The sequence below is a fragment of the Cimex lectularius genome, unplaced genomic scaffold, assembly GCF_000648675.2.
Source record: "Cimex lectularius strain Harlan isolate CLEC.00 unplaced genomic scaffold, Clec_2.1 scaffold234, whole genome shotgun sequence".
Classification (NCBI taxonomy): Eukaryota; Metazoa; Arthropoda; class Insecta; order Hemiptera; family Cimicidae; genus Cimex; species Cimex lectularius.
In genome coordinates this window covers 579,967-599,816 of record NW_019392804.1, presented here as the reverse complement: position 1 = coordinate 599,816, position 19,850 = coordinate 579,967, and the positions used below count along the sequence as shown (strand labels likewise).

Sequence of the window (19,850 nt, the reverse complement as noted above, 5' to 3'; positions counted from 1 at the left end):
TTAGGAGTTGGTGCCCGAGTGGATCGAAGTCTCTATAGCTCAAGTGGTTGTAGGAGCCAAAGGCCGTGGGTTCGAATCCAGCTCATGTCATTTGCTTTTTCATCTCAACTAGGACCTTAGATTAAAAGAATAATTAATTGAAATCATTCATTTAAATTTTCTAGGAAAAATTTGAGATATGACCTCGGTCATGGAATGAATTAAACTCGTATCTCAGTTTTGTTCCACTACCTATTGCCATTTTCTAAGAAGATTGAAAAGGCAAATTTTGAATTAAGCGTCTCGTGGATGAATGCCGACGAGTGCCAGACTCACAAACTTTTAAGACATAAATTTACATGAAATGGTCAGCATTTGAGGAACAATGATGTTGACATGCCGATTACAGTTTTCACCAATTGTATGAAAAAATACCTAATGCGACTCACATACTTGTGCTGTTGAGGTTTAATTTTTATCCTGGCTTTAATTATCTTTATCCTGGCTGTAATCTTCTGAAAAAAAGATATATTTGTTGAGTAAGTGGAAAAGAAGATACATTCTTGTAGCTATTGTTATATAAGATTTAATACGAATTTAACAGCAATAACAATATAATTAATTTGGTATACAACATGAATTCAGATAAATAATTTCCAATTCATTAACTCCTTTAAAATACAAATTGTAAAAACGTACAATATGATTTTTCTAAAAATAATAGTATAAAATTTAATCAATTTAAATCATGGAACTAGCGATAAGTTTCAAATTAACAATATAAATATAGTAGTAAAATACCTATTAAAAAAACTAAAATGTACACAGAACATATAATACATTAATGTACAATAAAATTTTGTAATCACTTTTTATTAAAAGACTAAATTATGTACAACTGTGACATAATATAGTTAATGCATACTAAAATTTCTACATCACAAAAATTAAAGTAACTTTTGATGTTCTTAAAGTCAAACTCAATATGGCTAAGCAAGCAATTATTACTCTTGCACAAATGAAAAAAAAAAAAAAAATGATAATGTACGATAAATATTGCACACTTCACTATGGCACAGTTTGAAATACTCCAGTCAAAATACAGTTTACAATATTTAACTTAAAAGTATATTAAGCGGTTATAATACTGTAGTGACATACTCGTCTATAAATATGGCTAAAGTTCAGTTCCATTATTAAACTTAAAAAAGTGAAATAATGTCAATATATTAATTAAATGCATAAATAAAACTGACAATTATTGATATAAGACACCAAATGTTTAAAAAAATTATAACACAAAACACGCATTCATGATTAATTATACCACATTATTATATTGCCTACAATTTGAATCAATTTTGACAATGCAAGGGAACAATTTATCTACACAATAAGCACATCCTCTTTTTCTTATAAATTATTATTATTATTATTTTAGCTACACATAAAACTCAAAAGGGTATTCTTTTACACATAGAATAGCAAATTTGACAAAATAACATCGCCAAGTCTTGACTTCAAGCATTAATAATTTATTTGAAGAGATCGCAAGCAAAATAATTCAGACCCAATTTGGTTAGTTTAAATGAGTAAAAGCATGTAACATTAATTCAATAAAATCTACAATTTTAATAAAATTAATGGTAAACAAAACGTTCCAGCATTATGTCATCAATAAAAAAAGCTACTTTTGTTTTAACAAAAAAAAAATTTATATATTCACCAGTATGTTGGTCAATGTTTCATATATATAAGAACTGAAAATCATGATGTATAGAAAGTCATATTATATTTGTTATTCTACCGTCTTAAAAGCCTGAATATTACATTCATAATACTAGTTATAATAGCATTTTTTCTAAAAACATCAATTTTTTTAATTGCTGCTATTCATAAGTATAATTTTGAATATGTTTAGGCATAGTATCAACTCTGTACAGTAACTACTTTTTATTCCAGTACCAAATGCTAAAGTACAAAAACCATAATGATAAAAAAAAAACATGCCTGATTTGCATGATTTTTCACCTAGCTATTATTAAAGTTAATCATGACAAATTTGTAGGGTAATACATAATGAGGCCCCCACGATTAGTTATATCGAAAAGTTTATACCGGTTTGTCAACAGTGAATTATACTTCAAATCAAAAAAATAATATCTGAAATGGTAAAAATGAATTAAGTGTAATGGAGCTAATTAACTATTTATTACAAACGATATTGTTATGGAATGCAAAAGGGCAGTGGAAACTATAATAAAACCCTGTATTTTGATCATTACCGATTATTTTGTTCTGTTTATCCTCATTGGGTAGGTTTGACAGTAGGATAGGCAGACCAAAATGATAATTAATGATCAACTATGCACACCATAGGAGGAAATCTCACGATAAATTAAAAAGGTTAATATAGAATCAAAATCAATAAGCACTTATCACGCTGACTACTGTGTCAGGCACTAAAACATTTCCTGGGCCTGAATTAATAAATTGTCTCACACATTGAATCCTATGCTCTCAACGAATTAAACTAGAAATGATAGAACTTGTTTTTCCAAAAGAAAATTATAAAAAGAAAATATGAACAGCGATGTTTAAAATTATTGTACCGTGGATAATTTGAAGAAAACTTTTAAATGGAATATATACACTGTTGAAAAATCGGTATTATAAGCAACTTATAAATTAAATCATCAACCTATTTATTTATTTTTTTTACAATTCTCACTCCTTGATATTTTTGTAATTCAGTTCAGTCAAAACATTCATTATTGTTTTCACGGAAAGTTATAGAATAAAACTTTTTGTTAACAATTTAACTTAATATATATTAATTGAGACCACCGATACACATACTTCTTAAGGTTATTGCATTTAATTGATCGAAAAAAATATTAACCGTTTTGCTAAATAAGAATTAATTAAAACAAATCAATCACAGCAAAATAAATCACAATTTAAAAATGGCAAAATTGGTTAATAGCTGAAAATATTGTAAAAATATAATAACAAACTCATATGCAGCTTTGAAAAACTTTTCAGTTCTAAGGGTGCTGGAGAAGAACCAACAGTCCAGTTTTTGTAAGAAATGAGCTTGTGGTCTGAGAATATAAAATGGCAGTGACAAGTCCCAGGGACTGAAATTGGAAAGTTTTCCACAAAATGAATTTTTTATTTTTTGCAAGAAAAATTTTGAAGCCAATAGTCTTAATTTTTGAAAAAAATTGTATACCAGACACCTCGATCTTGAAGGCCAAATAGGACAATTTGTACAAATAGAAGAAATACTTGAAGGACAGTAGGCTACAAATTTCTATAAACGATTGGCCTCCATAAAAGAAAGTGTGGATGATACATTGATTGACTGATCCAAAGGAAAAGTGACTTTTGTCTGTACAATTTGGTAAACATTTTGAAATGCTTTTTTAAAAATTCTATTGAAAACCTATTTTAAATGTTCTTTGCTGTTCTAATAAATATAATTTTCTGAACAAAAGATTGTGTTTAGATAATTTTTTCCTTGAACCTAAAACCATAATTTGCAATTAATTAGTTATAATTTGAATTTTATCCAAATCCCGTTTTTGAGGACTGAGATCATTCTTATCCAGTGCCCTTTATATACTTTTCTTGACTTATTTGGATAGTTTAACATTTTTTCCTCCTAAGAATGAATGTTACCAAGTCATATTTTATCTCTGACTTTAGTGTAATTAAATTAATTGGTGGAAAAAAGCTTTTTCTAAAATTTTATTAGTGATTTGCAATGCACCAAGAAGCAGGCGTTGACTTTTAAAAAAATTGCTATTAGATACCCAAATATACTTGAAAACTGTTCTGGATAAATTAAGAAAATTAATTTGTTTTAAATTTAAACAAGGACTATGCTCCTCTAACATCTGGCCTAAATTTATGTGGGCCAAAGATAAACAAAAAGCTATTACAAAATTAAGCCACGATAAAGTAAAATTGATTCAAAAGAAATATTTTTATTTAAAAACAGTGTCCTGCAAATACTCCTGTTATGGTTATTCTTACATAAAGAATAACCTATAAAATTATTAATGGCATCATTAAAAGATATTAACTTTCGTATATTAAAAACATAAAAAGGTTGTTTGTTTAAATACAGAATTACTAGTAATAATGCGTTTAAACATTTCCAAAAATTTCTCAAGGAACCGAGGTTTAGCATCACTTTAGATTGTGCCCTACACAAGAAAGAATGTTTTAAATCTTGATTTATGTAAAAGGAACTCAGGAGAAACAAGAAGCCCGTTTGATGAATTTTTACATAGGAACAAAGCAGAACCTTAAAGAAAATAAGAGGAAAACAAACAGAACGAGAGAAATAAGGAATAAAGAGTTAAACAGGAAAATCAATTGTGGTTGTAAACTTTTCAATCCATGACTACTTGAGACTGATATGAATTGATCAACAGGAGTTGGTTTTATTTTCAATAAACTGGTATGAACCCCTCATCTGAGAACAATTCAATGTAGAGTTCTCTTATCAAGTTGAATTTTCTCCCCCGATTAGTTAACCCCGGAAGTGTAGTTCTCTTGCGAGTTCGGCAAATGAAGCTTTTCCCCTTGGTTCAAACATTTTATTATTTGTGTAATTAATTGTAAGTTTTTACGAAAGATTTATCTTTTTATGGAGAAAAAATTATACTCAAAGGGCTGTCAGCCCATAACTAAAACAAACTACTACTACAGAATACCGATTGTGTTTTTTTACCCATGTTACATCCCTGAGATTCAAACTGAAATGAGCAAAGGGAACATATAAATGCACTCTTAAAAATCACATGTTAAGATTAAATTTAGTTATTATCAATGTTCATAATGTCGTTGCAAACTTTGGAAAACAGTTGAGAAAGCAGGTGAGTTAATAATAGCACAAAATGGACAAGGATCGAGAGAAACCTGTCAATCTGCGATGCTTTGTCCAACGATGGTTAACTGTTCTTTCAAAGCTCTGAATGATGGTCTGTCTTCTGGAGAATGTGACCAACATTGGCGCATTATCTGAAATAAAAGATATTCATATAATTATTAAAAGATAATGAACTGATATTAATATACTTTATATGAAATGAAAAAATTATATACAAAGTTTATAAGCAAAACTCCACAATTATTTCAAAATATAAGAAATATTTTATTCTTTTTAGCCAATTAAAAGTACTTATTTGGAGAAAAACTATTTAACAAAAGGAAAAGAAAGAGGTGTGAGCTATCCATGCTGGGTGTTTCATAACCAGAAGAATTTTAATTGAATAATTATCTCTTCCAGGATTTTGTATGTTTTTGTATATGGAAAAACAATACTAAAGGTCTTATTTTTCATGCTCATTAAAAACACATTGATTTATTTACAAATTATAAATCATTACTCTTTCCAATGCATAACAATATAAGTTCCAAAATATATATACAAAAGTTAAACTGTGTTGACAAATAATACATATTTATTTGATATTTAACAATTCTTTTAATATTTTTTAGAATATTTGTTTACATTAATGTTTGTAGAAATGATAAATGGTGGGGTATCGGTGATGATAAAAAATATTGTACAAAAATTGTTTATGATAAATGGTAGAGTATGTTGTTCAATCTTAATAAAAAAAGGTAGTTCCTACCCACAGTTAGTTGTTTTCAAAAATCCGGATTTCAAGCTTATACTCACTATCAGGTTGAAGACATTTACAAGCACATCTCTCAACATGAATTGTAAAAGTGAACTCGCCTATCCCCCGCCAATGCAACATTCCAATGAGAAGCTGGTTTTTAATGCTGCTCAATTTTCAACGTGTGAAAAGCAGGAATTATAACACAATTAAATATTATATTAATAAATACTGTAAGAAAATAATTATAAATTGGTGATTATTTGGGTTTTTTATTCATTAATTAATAAAAATAAAAATAATAGATTAGTAAATTAATGGTAAAAATAAATAATAAAATTAGCTTAATTAATTTTATGGCTAATATTATTTAGGTACATATTTAAAATAGGAGGTAAATCAAAATCTACTATATTATTAATGCGTTTATCTTCATGTTCCATTTTACATTTTGTTAATTTCAAAATCGAGCAGCATTAAAAACCAGCTTCTCATTAGAGCGCTGCATTGGCAAGGGATCGGCAGGTTCACTCTTACAATTCATATTGAGAGACGTGTTGATAACTCCTTCAATATGTTTATGAGCTATAAGCTTGAAATCCGGATCATTGAAAAAAACTAACAGTGAGTAGGAACTATCTTTTTATAAAGATTTAATGTTTGTAGGCTTGATATTGTGAAACGTATTTCACTTTGGCAAATAAGTGGAAAACATTACCAAACCAGCCCTGTCAATTTTTGTTCAAATTATTCCATTGAACTATTTCAATATAGATGTTTTTAGGCTAGATACAATTTTTTCTGCAAACATTTTTGCAATATCAGAAGTGTGCATGGGTTGGGTTAGGTACAAGGTGAGGTTGGGGTAACAACAAGGTTAGGTTAGGTTGGGCTGTAGACAAGGTTAGGATAGGTTAGGTTGAGCTAAGGACAAAGTTAGGTTCGGTTGGGCTTGAGACAAGGTAAGGGCTAGGTTGAACTAGGGACAAGTTAGGCTAGGTTGGGCTAGTGACAAAATTAACTTAGTTGACTAAGGTTAGATTAGGTACAAGGTTAGGCTAGGGATGAAGTTAGGTTGGGCTAAAGACAAGGTTAAGTTAGGTTAGACTGGGCTAAGGCAATGTTAGGTTGGGCTTAAGACAAAGTTACATTGGGCTAAGGCCAAAGGTAGGCGAGGGACTTATTCCATTAAACTATCTCAATATCGATGTTTTTGGGCTGGGTGCACAATTTTTTATGTTAACATCTTTGCATAATCAATTTTTGCAATATCAGGAAGTGTCCATGGGTTGGGTTAGGTTGGGTTATCATTAGGGATGTAACAGATGTGGGTTAAAGTTAGGTAGGGTTAGGGTTAGGCACGGGTTTTAATAATCTATATATCTATCTCCTAATTTTCTTTCTTTCTCTCTCTCTCTTTCTCTGAAGCAACATTTGAACATCAGCAAAATCAAAATTTTGATTTTTTTTTTTCAATCTATTTAATAAAATATAATGCAATTTGAACACATTGGGTTGTCTAGTTCACTGAACATGTTTAAGGAAATCTAAGCCTGCGAGGGTAGAAAGACCCAGAGGAGTGATCAAGTGACAAATAAAAAACATTATCATCTAACAAATAATTATCAATAAGAGTGAATTACTTATTACTATCAGTAGCCTTTTAAATTAAATTTTGGTAGTGGATAAACTACCACTATTACAAAACAATGTTTGTTGTTTAATCGCTGAACTTTCGGCAATTACACCAACATTTTGCAACTATGTTATTATCAAAAGTGTGATCAAGCTAGAGTTTTTAAGAATATAGTCACTTCCAATTCATTGAGTGGGTGTAGGACTCATTATATGTGGCAGATCATCTATTGGAACAGTTGAGTGATATAGTTAAAATATAATTTCTAAATTTTTGTTGATTGCTGTTCAACAGTTAACAATCAGCCAAACCAAACAAGTGACATGCTATCCTTCCTAATCCTAATGTTTTTCTAACATTCAGGCAAAATTAACATTTCCCAAGAGGCTACAGGGTTTAAGAGTTTTTTTAGGACGAAGATTATAAATGGGAACTTTACTGTTGGGTGTGTATAGGTGAAATCTGCCCACAAAACAATTTCATTGTGCTCAAATATCAAATAGTGATATANAAAAAAAAAAACATTTTGCACCTACATCATATACTTCTTTGTAACAATCAGGAGGCCTCTCTAGAATAATTCCCCTTTGAACTCTCTCCACGACTTCTGTGTTTTTTAACCGTCCATACGGCATCTTTCCACATGTAAACACTTCCCACATTAAAACTCCTGCAAACGACAACAGTTAACAATCAAGTGATTAACCGCATTGATAATTTCTTACCATATGCCCATATATCTGACTTAGAAGAAAATCTCGTATAATTAAGAACCTCAGGAGGTGCCCATTTTATTGGGAACTTAGTGCCACCAGAGCTTGTGTACTGGTCATCGAGAACATATCTAAAATAGAAAAAGATGTGCCAATTAATACATTTTTATTAATAACAGTTTAAACAAGCTGTGTACCTCGCTAAACCAAAATCTGCTACTTTTACTACATTTTCATGGCCCACGAGACAATTTCTAGCAGCCAAATCTCTGTGTATGTAATTGTGACGTTCAAGATATGCCATTCCTTTACAGACCTACAGATTTTTAAATTTGTTTAAAAATCATCTAAAAAATTGTATGCTCACTTCTTACGATGAAAATATTATGAATTATTTTAGCAATTTCATAATCAGTTTTTTTATGTTAAAATTGCCAATAAAATTTATTTTTTTTTATCTTCACTTATAGTGTCCTTTTTCATATGGACCAGCCACTTTTATTGCAAACAGAGCAAGACAAAAAAAAGTTAAATTGTAACCCCCTTTATTTTTTGAAAGGTATGTATTTTTCAATTAATTATACATGATTTTTCGAAATGAAAAATTTGTTTCACAGGCTAGATTCGAACCCACGATCTTCAGATCAATACTCTGATACTCTAACAACTTGAGTTAGTGTGGTTCCTTGGCCTTCCTTGGCCATCATCTGACTTACCCTCATGACATCTTTTTTTTTGGGGTTACCCTAGGTTTATGGAAATTTACAGCCCATAAATGGGCAGCAGGAATTACGAGAAAGGATCCAGGAAGCATGTAGTACGATAACTTCAAGTTGGTTGACACTGTACAACATTATTTCTAGTACAACTCTTTTAATTGTTTATCATTTAGTTGTAATTAAACATTTTGATTTTTTGTAAATTATTTAATTTTTTTCTTGGTTTCGTTTTTCAACTGTACGCACTATTATCTAAAAAAATTATTTATATTTCAGGAAATCCTTATCCGATTTCAATAAACAAACAAATCATTTTTCATGAAAACATACTTTAAGAATATTCAACAAAAAACAAAAGGTTGTATTTAAAAAAAAAAAAAGAAAGAAAGAAAAAAGATTGAATGAGGCATCATATATATGTGGTAGAAAAAAGCGTTTAAGTTTTTTCATTATATATAATAAACAAATATTACATTTTGTCATTTAACAATTTAAACTTGCACAAGGAAATCGTTAACTTTTAACCTAATTTCTGTTTACTNTTAACTTTTTTATACCTTGCTTTGTATACAGTAATAGTGACTGGTCTGAGCTTGATCAATCAGTAAAATAAATGAAAATATTGGAACTACAGGCTCTAATATCAAATGAAAATTAGTGTTGCCACAATTAAGGGCAATATTCTATGTAGTATAATCGAACAAGTTATAGCAAGCGAGTAAGAAAATTTCACCAATCATTGTAAAATGTATGAAATTAAATGTGATTATTTTTTATGTGCTTAGAACAATTACCTGGATGCACATATCAAGTAAAAGATCTACATTGCCAGCAATAGTGTTTTCATGACGTCGAAGATAGTTTAAGAGAGATCCATGTTTCATATATTCGGTTACTATATATATGGGTCTATGTTTACTACATACACCATATAATTGAACTAAATTTCCATGTTGTAATTTCCTAAAATGTTATATGAAATAAGCAAATTAAGTAAAAGTATGTAATGATGTGTTAAACAAAAATTGTTTAACAACAAACTAGTTGAAGTTACTAACGTCATCACTTTTGCTTCCTCAATAAAGTCATCTTCTGACATTGTACCTTCTTTCATCATTTTTACTGCGGTGTCAATACAACCTCGCCATTTCCCCCTTCTTACAACTCCAAACTGCCCTGAGCCAAGCTCTTCTAAAAGAATCAGTTCTGCTGGATCTATTTCCCACTTGTCTAAAAATAATTAATATGTTAAGTACATACTTCATAGTTAAAAAAATATGCAGATATATGTATACATAAAAATAATACCATGGCTTAGACCTGCTGTCGGTGGAACGGGCCGATCACAAGGGGATGTTTTTAAGCGAGAAGCCAAGCCCCCACTATTATGTCGGTGGTAGTTTATCAATTCTGGTATTGAAGGGCAGCAATGTTTTTCTGATAAGAAAAAATCACCCCGAGAATTTTGTTTTATGTGATAATGTTTCACATGGGCATGGGGACTAAAAAAACCATGTCACAATTAAACTCGATACAATCGAATTAATATAATTTTGTATGTATAATGAACATACACTCTTGTATATAAAGAAAGAGTATAAAGGCCTTTAGTTGAAGAGTTTCTCACAACAAAACAACCCTCTTTTTCCTCTTGTTTGAGAAGAGATTCTGCCCTTTGTCTGGACATATCTCCAACGTACCACCTGATTCAGAAAAGGTGAAAATAGAACCATTTAAAAAATGTTACTTTTCATATCAAGTTTTGCCACTTACTCATATTTTTGCAATCCCAATAACTCTTTCTCTTTCACATAATTACTTGGTATGTAGCCGATAGATCCATGGCTATCCTTAACCTTCCACCAATGCTCCTGTGAATCATCCAATACTTCGTACTCTGCTCCCTAGAAACGGAATGAATTGAACAATCAAAAGCTGTACTTGGGGTAAATAATAATTAACGACAATTACCTTTTCTAATGATAAGTCACCCCCTTCGATGGCTTTAAAAGGATAAAGGGCAACAACTACTTTCGGACGAGTCATAGGTTCCTGGTAAAAGAAGAAATCATAAAAATTGTGAAATAATAATTCAAAAGTTAGAATCGTTTATGCATGTTATGAACAACTTACTTTGAATTTATTAGCAGATGTACCTCCAGGCATTGCTTGACTACTAGGTGAAGCTATAACATTATTAAAATTAGCATTAAATTAATATTTTAAGAAGAAGAAAATAAATTTTATTTGTGGCTTTAGGTCCCCTTGAATAACAAAAAATACAAAATTTGGTACAATTTGTGTCAAAATGAATATATAAATTGGGATTTAAATGTAATAGCATGAAAATAAATGAAATGTATTAAATTAAATGAGAGGGGGACTGAACAGAAATTAAACATACCAAAACAACAGAAAATTAACCATCCTCAATGTTAAATTGGAAGGACAGGAGATAATAAAAAAGACAGGCCTTAAAGGTGGACAAGTTAAGTTAATTTAAAAGATTACAAATTTCAAAATAAACCATGTATAGCAAAAAAAATTCAACCATAAATTAATGCAATACCAACTAATAAAGTAACTACTGTTCAGATAAAAAGTTAAAACACTTTCAATTAAGTTGAGCAAAACTTTTTTGAATTTGTAATGAAAAATTTCACTTATAATTTTGTAAAGTCATCTGACATTCATCTTCACCTGAATTGGTTTCACGTATAGTTTGAGTTGTTGACCAGACTGTAGTATTTGTGCAACCAGCGACTGTCCTGGTAGACACACGGCAACAAGTCCAGCGTTTTCCGTTCCACAACCCACAATGGTAAGTAGTACTTACATCAGAATTTTCACCGCAAGCTGATTAAAGAAAAAAAATAATAACAGTATAAGAAGTTAGAAATCATCAGCTGTAACAGATTAAAATATTAAGACATTTCAGTTCATTTTATCCTCAAGCTCCCCAGTGAATCCCCATATTCAACACTTCCTGTAAATGGGGGAGAATAAGGCAAGAAATTAGGGATTTCGCTTACTAAAGGGGAGAAAGTGTTATGACAGAACTGACGGAGGGTGGAAAACTAACAGAAATCTGTGAGATATAAGACTTCCAGGACAAGGTCTGATCAAGGACAATCCAAGGTTCATGATTGAGAGACAGAATGAAATAGGGTGATTTTAAATTTTAAAGGGGGGATATGAGGTGGAGGAAGGAATGGAGCCAAACAATAGCTTGGGACTTTTCTACATTCAACTTGAGCCAACTTTCAGCGGCCCAGGAACTAATTGAGTTGAGTCCTAAATTCTTACAATTCAGCCTGTAAGTTAGGAGGTGGGAAAGAAAGGTAAATTTGGGAGTGCATAAAAGTGATTGAAACAATATTTTATAGATTTAGGGAAGTCTGTATCTGAAAAAAAGGCAAGCAGAGTTGTTTCAGCCAGGAGAGACTCCAGAAGTTTCTTCCAAAAATAGGTGAAAAGATGTTTGCTTATTTGAGAAGAGATTACTTGAGAACAGTTCAAATGAAAAGAGGTGAATCAGAAGGAAACTGTGGGAGAAAGAGGTTTTAAAACAGATAAGGTAATCTGCAGTATTAAAGGCTAGAAAAATCTAGAACAAAAATCAAGACTGCAAGTCAGTAGATAATGTAAATCAAGAGTTTTTTCATTAAAAAACAAAATATTGACGTCCCCCTTTCCAAGTAAAAACAAGTGAATATTACTAAGTATAAAACATTCAACACCTTTATGAAAGATGGTAGGAACTAAAGTAATATTTAATCGGGACTGCAATGACAGAAATCATTATGTAAGGGTTTTGAATAAACAGTTCTGGGTTCAAATCCCACTTTCAGATCCTGTAGCTACTATGGAATGAGTCTGTACTAAAACCATGATTAAAAAAAAAAAAAAAACTAATTTTCAGAGTGTGCCTACAGGATTTAGTCTGTGAGTTGGTGGGCACATGTTGAACAGGCACTTCACTCATGGGTTTTGTCCTGACCTGGGATTTTCCTGAACATACAACATAACTTCACTAATTCCATGGTCCATTTTTTTTTTTTTTTTTTTTTTTTTTNCTTTTTTTTTTTATTATTATTGGCCTTATGATCTTTGCATATTAGCCATGACGAATTCTTATATATGTTGTTCAATTGGGGGTTATCGGGAAAAAATGGCCAGAGGCGACGGTGGGAATCGAACCCACGACCGCAGCGTGAGAGTCTCTCATGCTAACCACTCAGCTACCGCGGTCCCCTAAAGGTTTTTAGTTGAGATAAAAAAGTCAATGGCACGAGCGGGATTCGAACCCACAATACAACATAACTTCCAACTCGCTGTCAAAACCCTTAACTTTTCTAAATGTATATTGTCGTGGCTCAGGTCAGAGAGACCTTGTTTGTTGAAACTGCAACCTCACAATGGTAAAGCGATTAAGATGCTGTGTGGTAAGGATACTGCTGAGCAAATTGGAGTTCTGCTTCATGAACTCTTATGCCGCACAATAAAAATGTAATAAATATTGGCCTGTTCTATGTCAGTGTGAATAGTTCTCATCATGGTTGATATTAATAAAAACCAATTTTAAAAATATAAAGCTCTTAAAGAAAGTTACAAAAGAAAAAGAAGAAAATAAAAATTGTTCTAAACGAATTATCACTCAGAAATTGAAATACTCATACCACAATATCAAGATAGAAACTGTGTACTTACCAGCAAAACAATGTGCCTGATTATATTTTTAGAGAATGGATTAAATATGGAATTAGGTATTGTTTATTATGATACAAGATCAATACGAAAATAACCAATAATTCCTTAGATATTGCATAAACAAAGTTTTGTCTCTAGGCTTCAAAAATGTTTTGATTGTTAATAATAGTAAAATTGTTTTCAAGTGAAAAAAAAAAGGTGACTAATTATCCAAATAAAAACACATATGTACCTGAAAATAATATCATTAGCACTTAGGAGAAAAATGATTTTTTAAATTTGGCTTTAACTTTAGCTAAAAGTGATCAATTTCAAAATTTATTTTTTTTATTTTTATTTTTTTATGCTGAATCTCCGATTCTAATGTATTTACAAAAGGCCAAAGTTATGCCATTACATGCAGTTTATAAGGTTCTAAACCATGTAAAATTTCCTGAGGATATGTGGAGTTGTTAAATAAAAGAATCACTGGAAAAATTGAAAGAACAAATTCATCGGGAGGATGAATAATTTTGAAGAAAAAAATTATTTATAAACTTGTATTCATACATTTTTTGGGAGTGTGGAAAACGAAAATCAACTTTGTTTCTTGCATAAAAAAAGTTAACCTACTTTGCTATGCCGCTTGGCCACTATGCCAAAATTGCATAATTGCCATGGGATGGTTTATATTGATATACATAATTTGTAATTTTTTTTTTAATCACAAAAATAGTTATCTTCAAACAATGCCACTGATCCATAGGAAACTTTATAACAATTTAAAACTTTATAGGCTACATGTAATGGCAACAACACAGCATTTCTAAATACATTAGAACAAGAGAAATACAATAAAAGGAGGAGTTTTGTTTTATTTCGACCTTATTTTTCTCACTTATAATGGCATAAAAGCCAAAGGTTGTTCATATAGCTTCAAAGAAGGAAATTGCAGCCTTCCAATGGTTGTAATACCATGGATATCAAATCCAGAGGAGCTCTGAATTTTTAAGTGGAACAGAGAACAAAAAAGCCCCAGCTGATTTAGTCCAAAAATGCCTATTATTGTTTGCTATAATAATTGTATTTAACAGCTTTAAAGGGTGCTTAAAACCGATCCGAATCGCTTCCTCCACCTACTTGACTGTTATTCTTTTCATTTTTTGGTGACTTCTTTATACTCTAATCTCATTTAATACAGTCGTCATATTATTTTCTTATCCACCTTAATAAAACAAATTGAGTGATGCACAACAGTCAGAACACCAAATTTTAAAAATATTGTATGTATTATTTAAAACATTTTGTTCCCAGCTCAGGAGGCCCATTGGATCCAACACGGGTCTAATATTTTTTATATAAAAACACAAAAAAAATATAATTGAAATCGGCGACCCAGCCACCTGAGGTTCTTGTCAGTATAGGGCTGTATCTTGAACTCATACAACTTATAAATTTATTCTCTTTGTATTAGTTTCAAAGCTCTGACCAACTTCCTCTTTGGCATCATGTGAGAGACTTTAGTCTGTAACCAATCTCCCACATGATGCTGAGATTATTAAATTATGAAATAACAAACGACAACAAGAGAAAAATTATATAACATATTTTACTGTTTCCACAAATAATAAAAAAACAGAAGGGGATTGGTTTAAGTATTGGTTTGAAAAATAGATGTATATTTTGCTTATTGATGCTTTGATAACCAACCTAAAATTAACGCAAATAAATTTCATATGATTTATAATTTCAAACTTGTCCTTTACTACAAATAATCAATAGCATAAAATAAAATATTTCAAAATTAATAGAGATTAATTTCATATTATCAAGTTTTATGCATNTATTTTCAGTCGGCTTTTGTTAATTTGAAACTAGATAATATGAAATATTTTTTGTAACAAGGGGTGAGAGAGAGCTTTGTATAAATCAAAATGTAGCCACTTCCTCTCTTTATAATTTGACTTTTTCTTTAGAATGTTTCTCTACATTTCAACATATTGTTTACCTCCTTACAACCTAAAGTTTCTTCTAATTTTCTCTAATTTGTTATGTTTGACGGCCACAAAGGATGCCAGGCCACATTGAAACCAAAACCGCTTCATGAATTTTCTTTAATAATGCTTAGCAATGTTCAATTTTACAGTTGATCTAATGCCTCTTTTTTATTATTTTTATGTTTTATGTATGTACAATTTAAGTAAGGACTTTTAGAAATGCACATCAACTCTTAATAATTATTTTTTCTTTCCTCTTGATAATTCAAATTATTTTTGTAGTCACTTACGTTTCGAATTATCAAGAGTCGACAGTAGTAGTATGTATGTTAAAATATATTAAGATATCATTACACAACTCCTAAAAAATGGATCAATAAACAAAAACTACTTGGACCTATGATATCGACTAGAAACTAGAAAATTTCTGGAATATTTTACTACTTACTTGATCGCAGTACATTAATCCAGTCATCCCTTTCCTGTGATTTGCTCGCGAGCAAATAGAGCGTATAATCTTGTCCAGACTCCGTGTATCCCACTTGAAGTGGTGAACCCTGAGGCACTGAATTTTCCCCGCTGCTGTCTTGTAGGTTTGCTATTTCCACAAACCGGACTGAACTCAACAGAATTTTACCCCTTTCTTTGCGTTTCTAAAGTTAAAAAAAAAAAGTTAGAAATTTCTGCACTAAAAAAAAATTATAAACTATTGATCAATAAAATAATTAAAAATAAAGAAATGCAACAGATAACTTGAAGGGTAAGTAAGGAAGAAATAATGATTTTGCAAAATGGGTACCTGTTCACTTTATCAAACCAAAGCTATAATCCCAGTTCATTGAAATAAAAAACATTTTGAAACTAAATAACTTATTTGTCCACATTTTATCCACTACATTATGATTTACACGTGCCTATTCTCTAAATACCTAAAAAACAAACTGCTAAGCAGCAACAATTTAGCCTACTTTTCAACCAAGCCCTACCTAGTAATCCCAACCCCACCCCATCATGTAACAGTGCTGAAGCACAAGTAATAAGGGGTGGCCTTTTCAATGGTAGTTCAAAATTGTCCTTGCTAAAATTAAAATTTTACTTTTCCAGCTATTATTAAATAATTCAAGTTATTTGACAATTAAAATATATTTTACTAAATATTTTTATACCATGAACATATTTTTATATCACTTGTAATCACTAATTGTACAACTTGTTCAACTTGTCGATCCATAAAAATAACAAAAGGAAAAAAATACGTCCGGTTTAACAAAAGTTAGAAATCTCATTATTGTTTAGCATTACCCAATTATTGATTATTATAGTAATAATAACATGGGTGTTACCAGATGTAGAAGAGCAGTATTGATTTTTCAAACCACCCTCTTAGTCATACCTCCCCTCCTGCTTCAGACACTCACACCAATGATACATTAAAACCTCCCCTTTCAACCACCCCTAAGCAAGTCCTGTTAAACATTTTATCATTCGTCACTGCACCTACGTGCTAATATTTTAAATTCAACCGTACTATCACACATATATTTTTATTATATTATAACAGTTTAATTTTAAAAATTTGCAGAAGTAAAGAAAGATCCAAACATAAAAACTGACTCCAAATCAATACTTGAAGGGGTGCAATTGACTATCACACTTTGTAAACCATTTCTATTATATATTTAATCACCTCTAAACAGTACTAAGTGTTTTTAATTATGTGCTTAACTATTATGGATAAATACTTCTTTAGAGGCCATCATTTACTAAGTTAATAATTTTTTTATATATATTTTACAATCAAATATGTAAATTGTTATGGTGAAATCAAGCCATATAAAAAATAAAGTCATAATCAAAATTCTGCAAATATAATTAAATTAGATTAGTATAAAGGAGACTGACAACATGAAAGAACTTACATTTTTGATCCACCTTTGTAAACTATTCTCAAAATCATAAGAAGTGAAAGCAGGGCTTTATTATATTACATTTCTTATTTATATTTATTAGAATTTATCTCTAGCAAACCCTCTAAGACTCAAGATGTCGTCCATGCAACTGGAATAACTAATTTTCTAGACCTCCCTAATGTTTGGCAGAGTAGATGAGTAAAAAATAACAATGTCCATCCTCATAAATATCTATAGGTGCAATTAAAAGTGCATGGCAATAATACTTACATCTCCTTCAGTATCATAGTACACCAATTGTTTCCTAGTTAAAGTAAACCAACGCTGTTTATAATTTACAGGAGTGAATCGCTTTTTGTTTTGAGACCTTTTTATCATCAGCCCTTGTTTAATAATTTCATCATCATCATTTCCGGCCATTACAGTTTTGTAATTATCCTAAAACAAAAACAAAAAATCAATTTTACTAGGAAAAAAGAAACAAGATTATGAAATATTACAAGCCATCATTACCAAAGTGTTAACTTATTTATCAAGCTTCATTTACAATTAATACAATACCAGAATTTATATGCGACAATATAATATTGGGTTGTAAAATAAGTCTATAACATTTTTCAATCATTTGATTTTATCCCTCACGTGTTTTGAAGCAATTTTTATTCAGTCATTATTATTTACACACTGAAAACATATTAGTTAAGATATTTTTATTCATAAGTTTCATTCAAGATCTAGTATTTTTACTAGGTAATTTACTAACTTCAAATGGAGGGAAAATAGTGTAACCTGGTTATTTAATTTTTTTTAAATTATTATTACCGAAAAGGAAAAAAAGCCACAGCCACAGACTACTAGGATAATTTGTGTGATGGAAGGGATGTGTATGATGACACTTTAAGAGAAAGAACTGTCCGTAAATTATTTGCTTAGTTTAGTTATGGAGATTTTGATTTCAAATACACAAAACACACTGGTCGTCCTTCAACTGTGTTGACGGTGACCAGGTTAAGCTTTTGTCTCAAATAACCCATAATGAATGATATGAGGCATCCCAGAGATATTTAACTGGATATGTTTGTCAGAGTGATGGGTTCTTCACATGTTCACTGAGAATTTATTGAACCCATATTCATCTATGATTCCCTCCTAAAACGCAATGTAAACGGCCGTTTTTTTTTTGTTTTTTTTTAATATAGATAACCAGGGATGAAAAGAGGGTCCTTAGAACCTGGGAAAAATGCAGCGACCCATTTTTAATACTTCAAAAGTTGGATTACGTCCCAAGAAGTAATGTGTATTTAGTGGGATTCCAAGAGGTTGCTAATGATTTATGAGCTTCTACTTCCCACCAAACTGTTAATTATAGTGTGTACTGCAGTAGTGGAGCGATTTAAGTCAAAAATTGACCCAAATCTGGCATTGGTTGATCACAAAACAAAAGGGATCGTTTTGCACCAGGATAATGCTCACCCCATGTCTACACAGATGTCCCAGATACTGTTAGAGCTAGGCTAGGAGGTCCTACCCTACCCAGCATATTCACCACTTAACACAACCCCTTTCAGATTTTCACTTATTCTGGGGTCCTCGAAATTCGAATAAAAGAAAAACTACTACACTTGAGGACTGTTGTAAATCCATCAAGGAGTCCATCACTCAAAAATCTAAGAAGTTCTAATAGGAGGGAATTATAAAGTTACATGAAAGATGGCAACAAGTAGTGGAACAAAATGGTTCATATATTTTTTATTAAATTTTAATTTACCATCAAAAAACGCTATGGACTTATGTTACGACCTGATACAATTAAAAATTAGTAATTATTTTTTAACAGACGGATGCTTACCAACCACAACCAATGTTCCAATCCAAGAATCAGTGAAAAGTTTAACATGCATCGAACAGTCTATGTGCAGATTTCCAAGAACATTTACATTAATTTCATATTGATTTATGTGCGCAAAACATAATTATATGTGCGCCATTATAAAATCTATTTTATAATGTCAATGGTAATTAGTTGTTGATTATAAATTAGTGCAGTAATTTACATGTGATTCTTAATATCTTGATTAAACATTTTAACAATTATTTTCATTGTTAATATTCATAATTACATTTATTTAGATCAAGTCACAATGTTTTTTGTTGTTTTTTAATGTACACCTTACCTTTGTGTTTTTCTTAAACAACTGCAGTTTTTCTATTTTGTATTCATCTATTTAATAATCGACAAAGTAGGGGAAAGACCTCTTAAAATGATTAAAACAATGTCACACTGCTGTAACAATTCAATATTGAATAAGCACAAATATAAACATTACAACTGTCAAAAAAAAGACATTCTTAATTTTCAAATTTTAGAAGAATAAATAAACCATGTTGTATATAACAAAAAAAATTAAAGTTTGGTTTAAAATGTCAAACTGTACAAGAAGTCTTGTATCAATCAAAAAAGAATTTGAAAATGAGTACCAAAAATTTTTTAAATTTAAATAATGACTTTGATGAAGGTGAAAGCAAACATTTGATAATCTAATAAAAATATTTATAAGAAGAGATCAA

The 19,850-nt window shown here is 30.5% G+C and overlaps 1 protein-coding gene and 1 non-coding gene across 8 annotated transcripts in view; one reads left to right on the top strand and one right to left on the bottom strand.

The window, feature by feature from the left end:
* Window positions 1-947: 947 nt before the first annotated feature.
* The window catches only part of LOC106664721 (tyrosine-protein kinase Btk29A), a 30,324-nt gene continuing 11,421 nt past the window's right edge, over window positions 948-19,850 (bottom strand). For 3 of the 7 annotated variants that reach the window (XM_024228113.1, XM_024228111.1, XM_024228112.1), the window contains exons 4-18: window positions 19,132-19,191; window positions 17,553-17,720; window positions 15,821-16,025; window positions 11,387-11,542; window positions 10,820-10,872; window positions 10,658-10,738; window positions 10,460-10,590; window positions 10,261-10,389; window positions 9,995-10,188; window positions 9,745-9,916; window positions 9,481-9,649; window positions 8,165-8,283; window positions 7,980-8,098; window positions 7,791-7,924; window positions 948-5,013 (exon numbers count right to left, since the gene is read on the bottom strand). In XM_024228113.1, coding sequence (XP_024083881.1) covers window positions 4,915-5,013; window positions 7,791-7,924; window positions 7,980-8,098; window positions 8,165-8,283; window positions 9,481-9,649; window positions 9,745-9,916; window positions 9,995-10,188; window positions 10,261-10,389; window positions 10,460-10,590; window positions 10,658-10,738; window positions 10,820-10,872; window positions 11,387-11,542; window positions 15,821-16,025; window positions 17,553-17,720; window positions 19,132-19,191 — 1,989 coding nt within the window. In that variant the 3' untranslated portion in view covers window positions 948-4,914. Of the gene's footprint in view, window positions 5,014-7,790; window positions 7,925-7,979; window positions 8,099-8,164; window positions 8,284-9,480; window positions 9,650-9,744; window positions 9,917-9,994; window positions 10,189-10,260; window positions 10,390-10,459; window positions 10,591-10,657; window positions 10,739-10,819; window positions 10,873-11,386; window positions 11,543-13,365; window positions 13,383-15,820; window positions 16,026-17,552; window positions 17,721-19,131; window positions 19,192-19,456; window positions 19,567-19,850 lie in introns of those variants that run through there. The other 4 variants (XM_024228115.1, XM_024228116.1, XM_024228114.1 and 1 more) reach the window with 4 other exon arrangements.
* On the top strand, window positions 14,003-14,119 carry LOC112127337. The gene has a single exon (XR_002910515.1). It is a non-coding gene; the product is annotated as a small nucleolar RNA SNORA24 (small nucleolar RNA).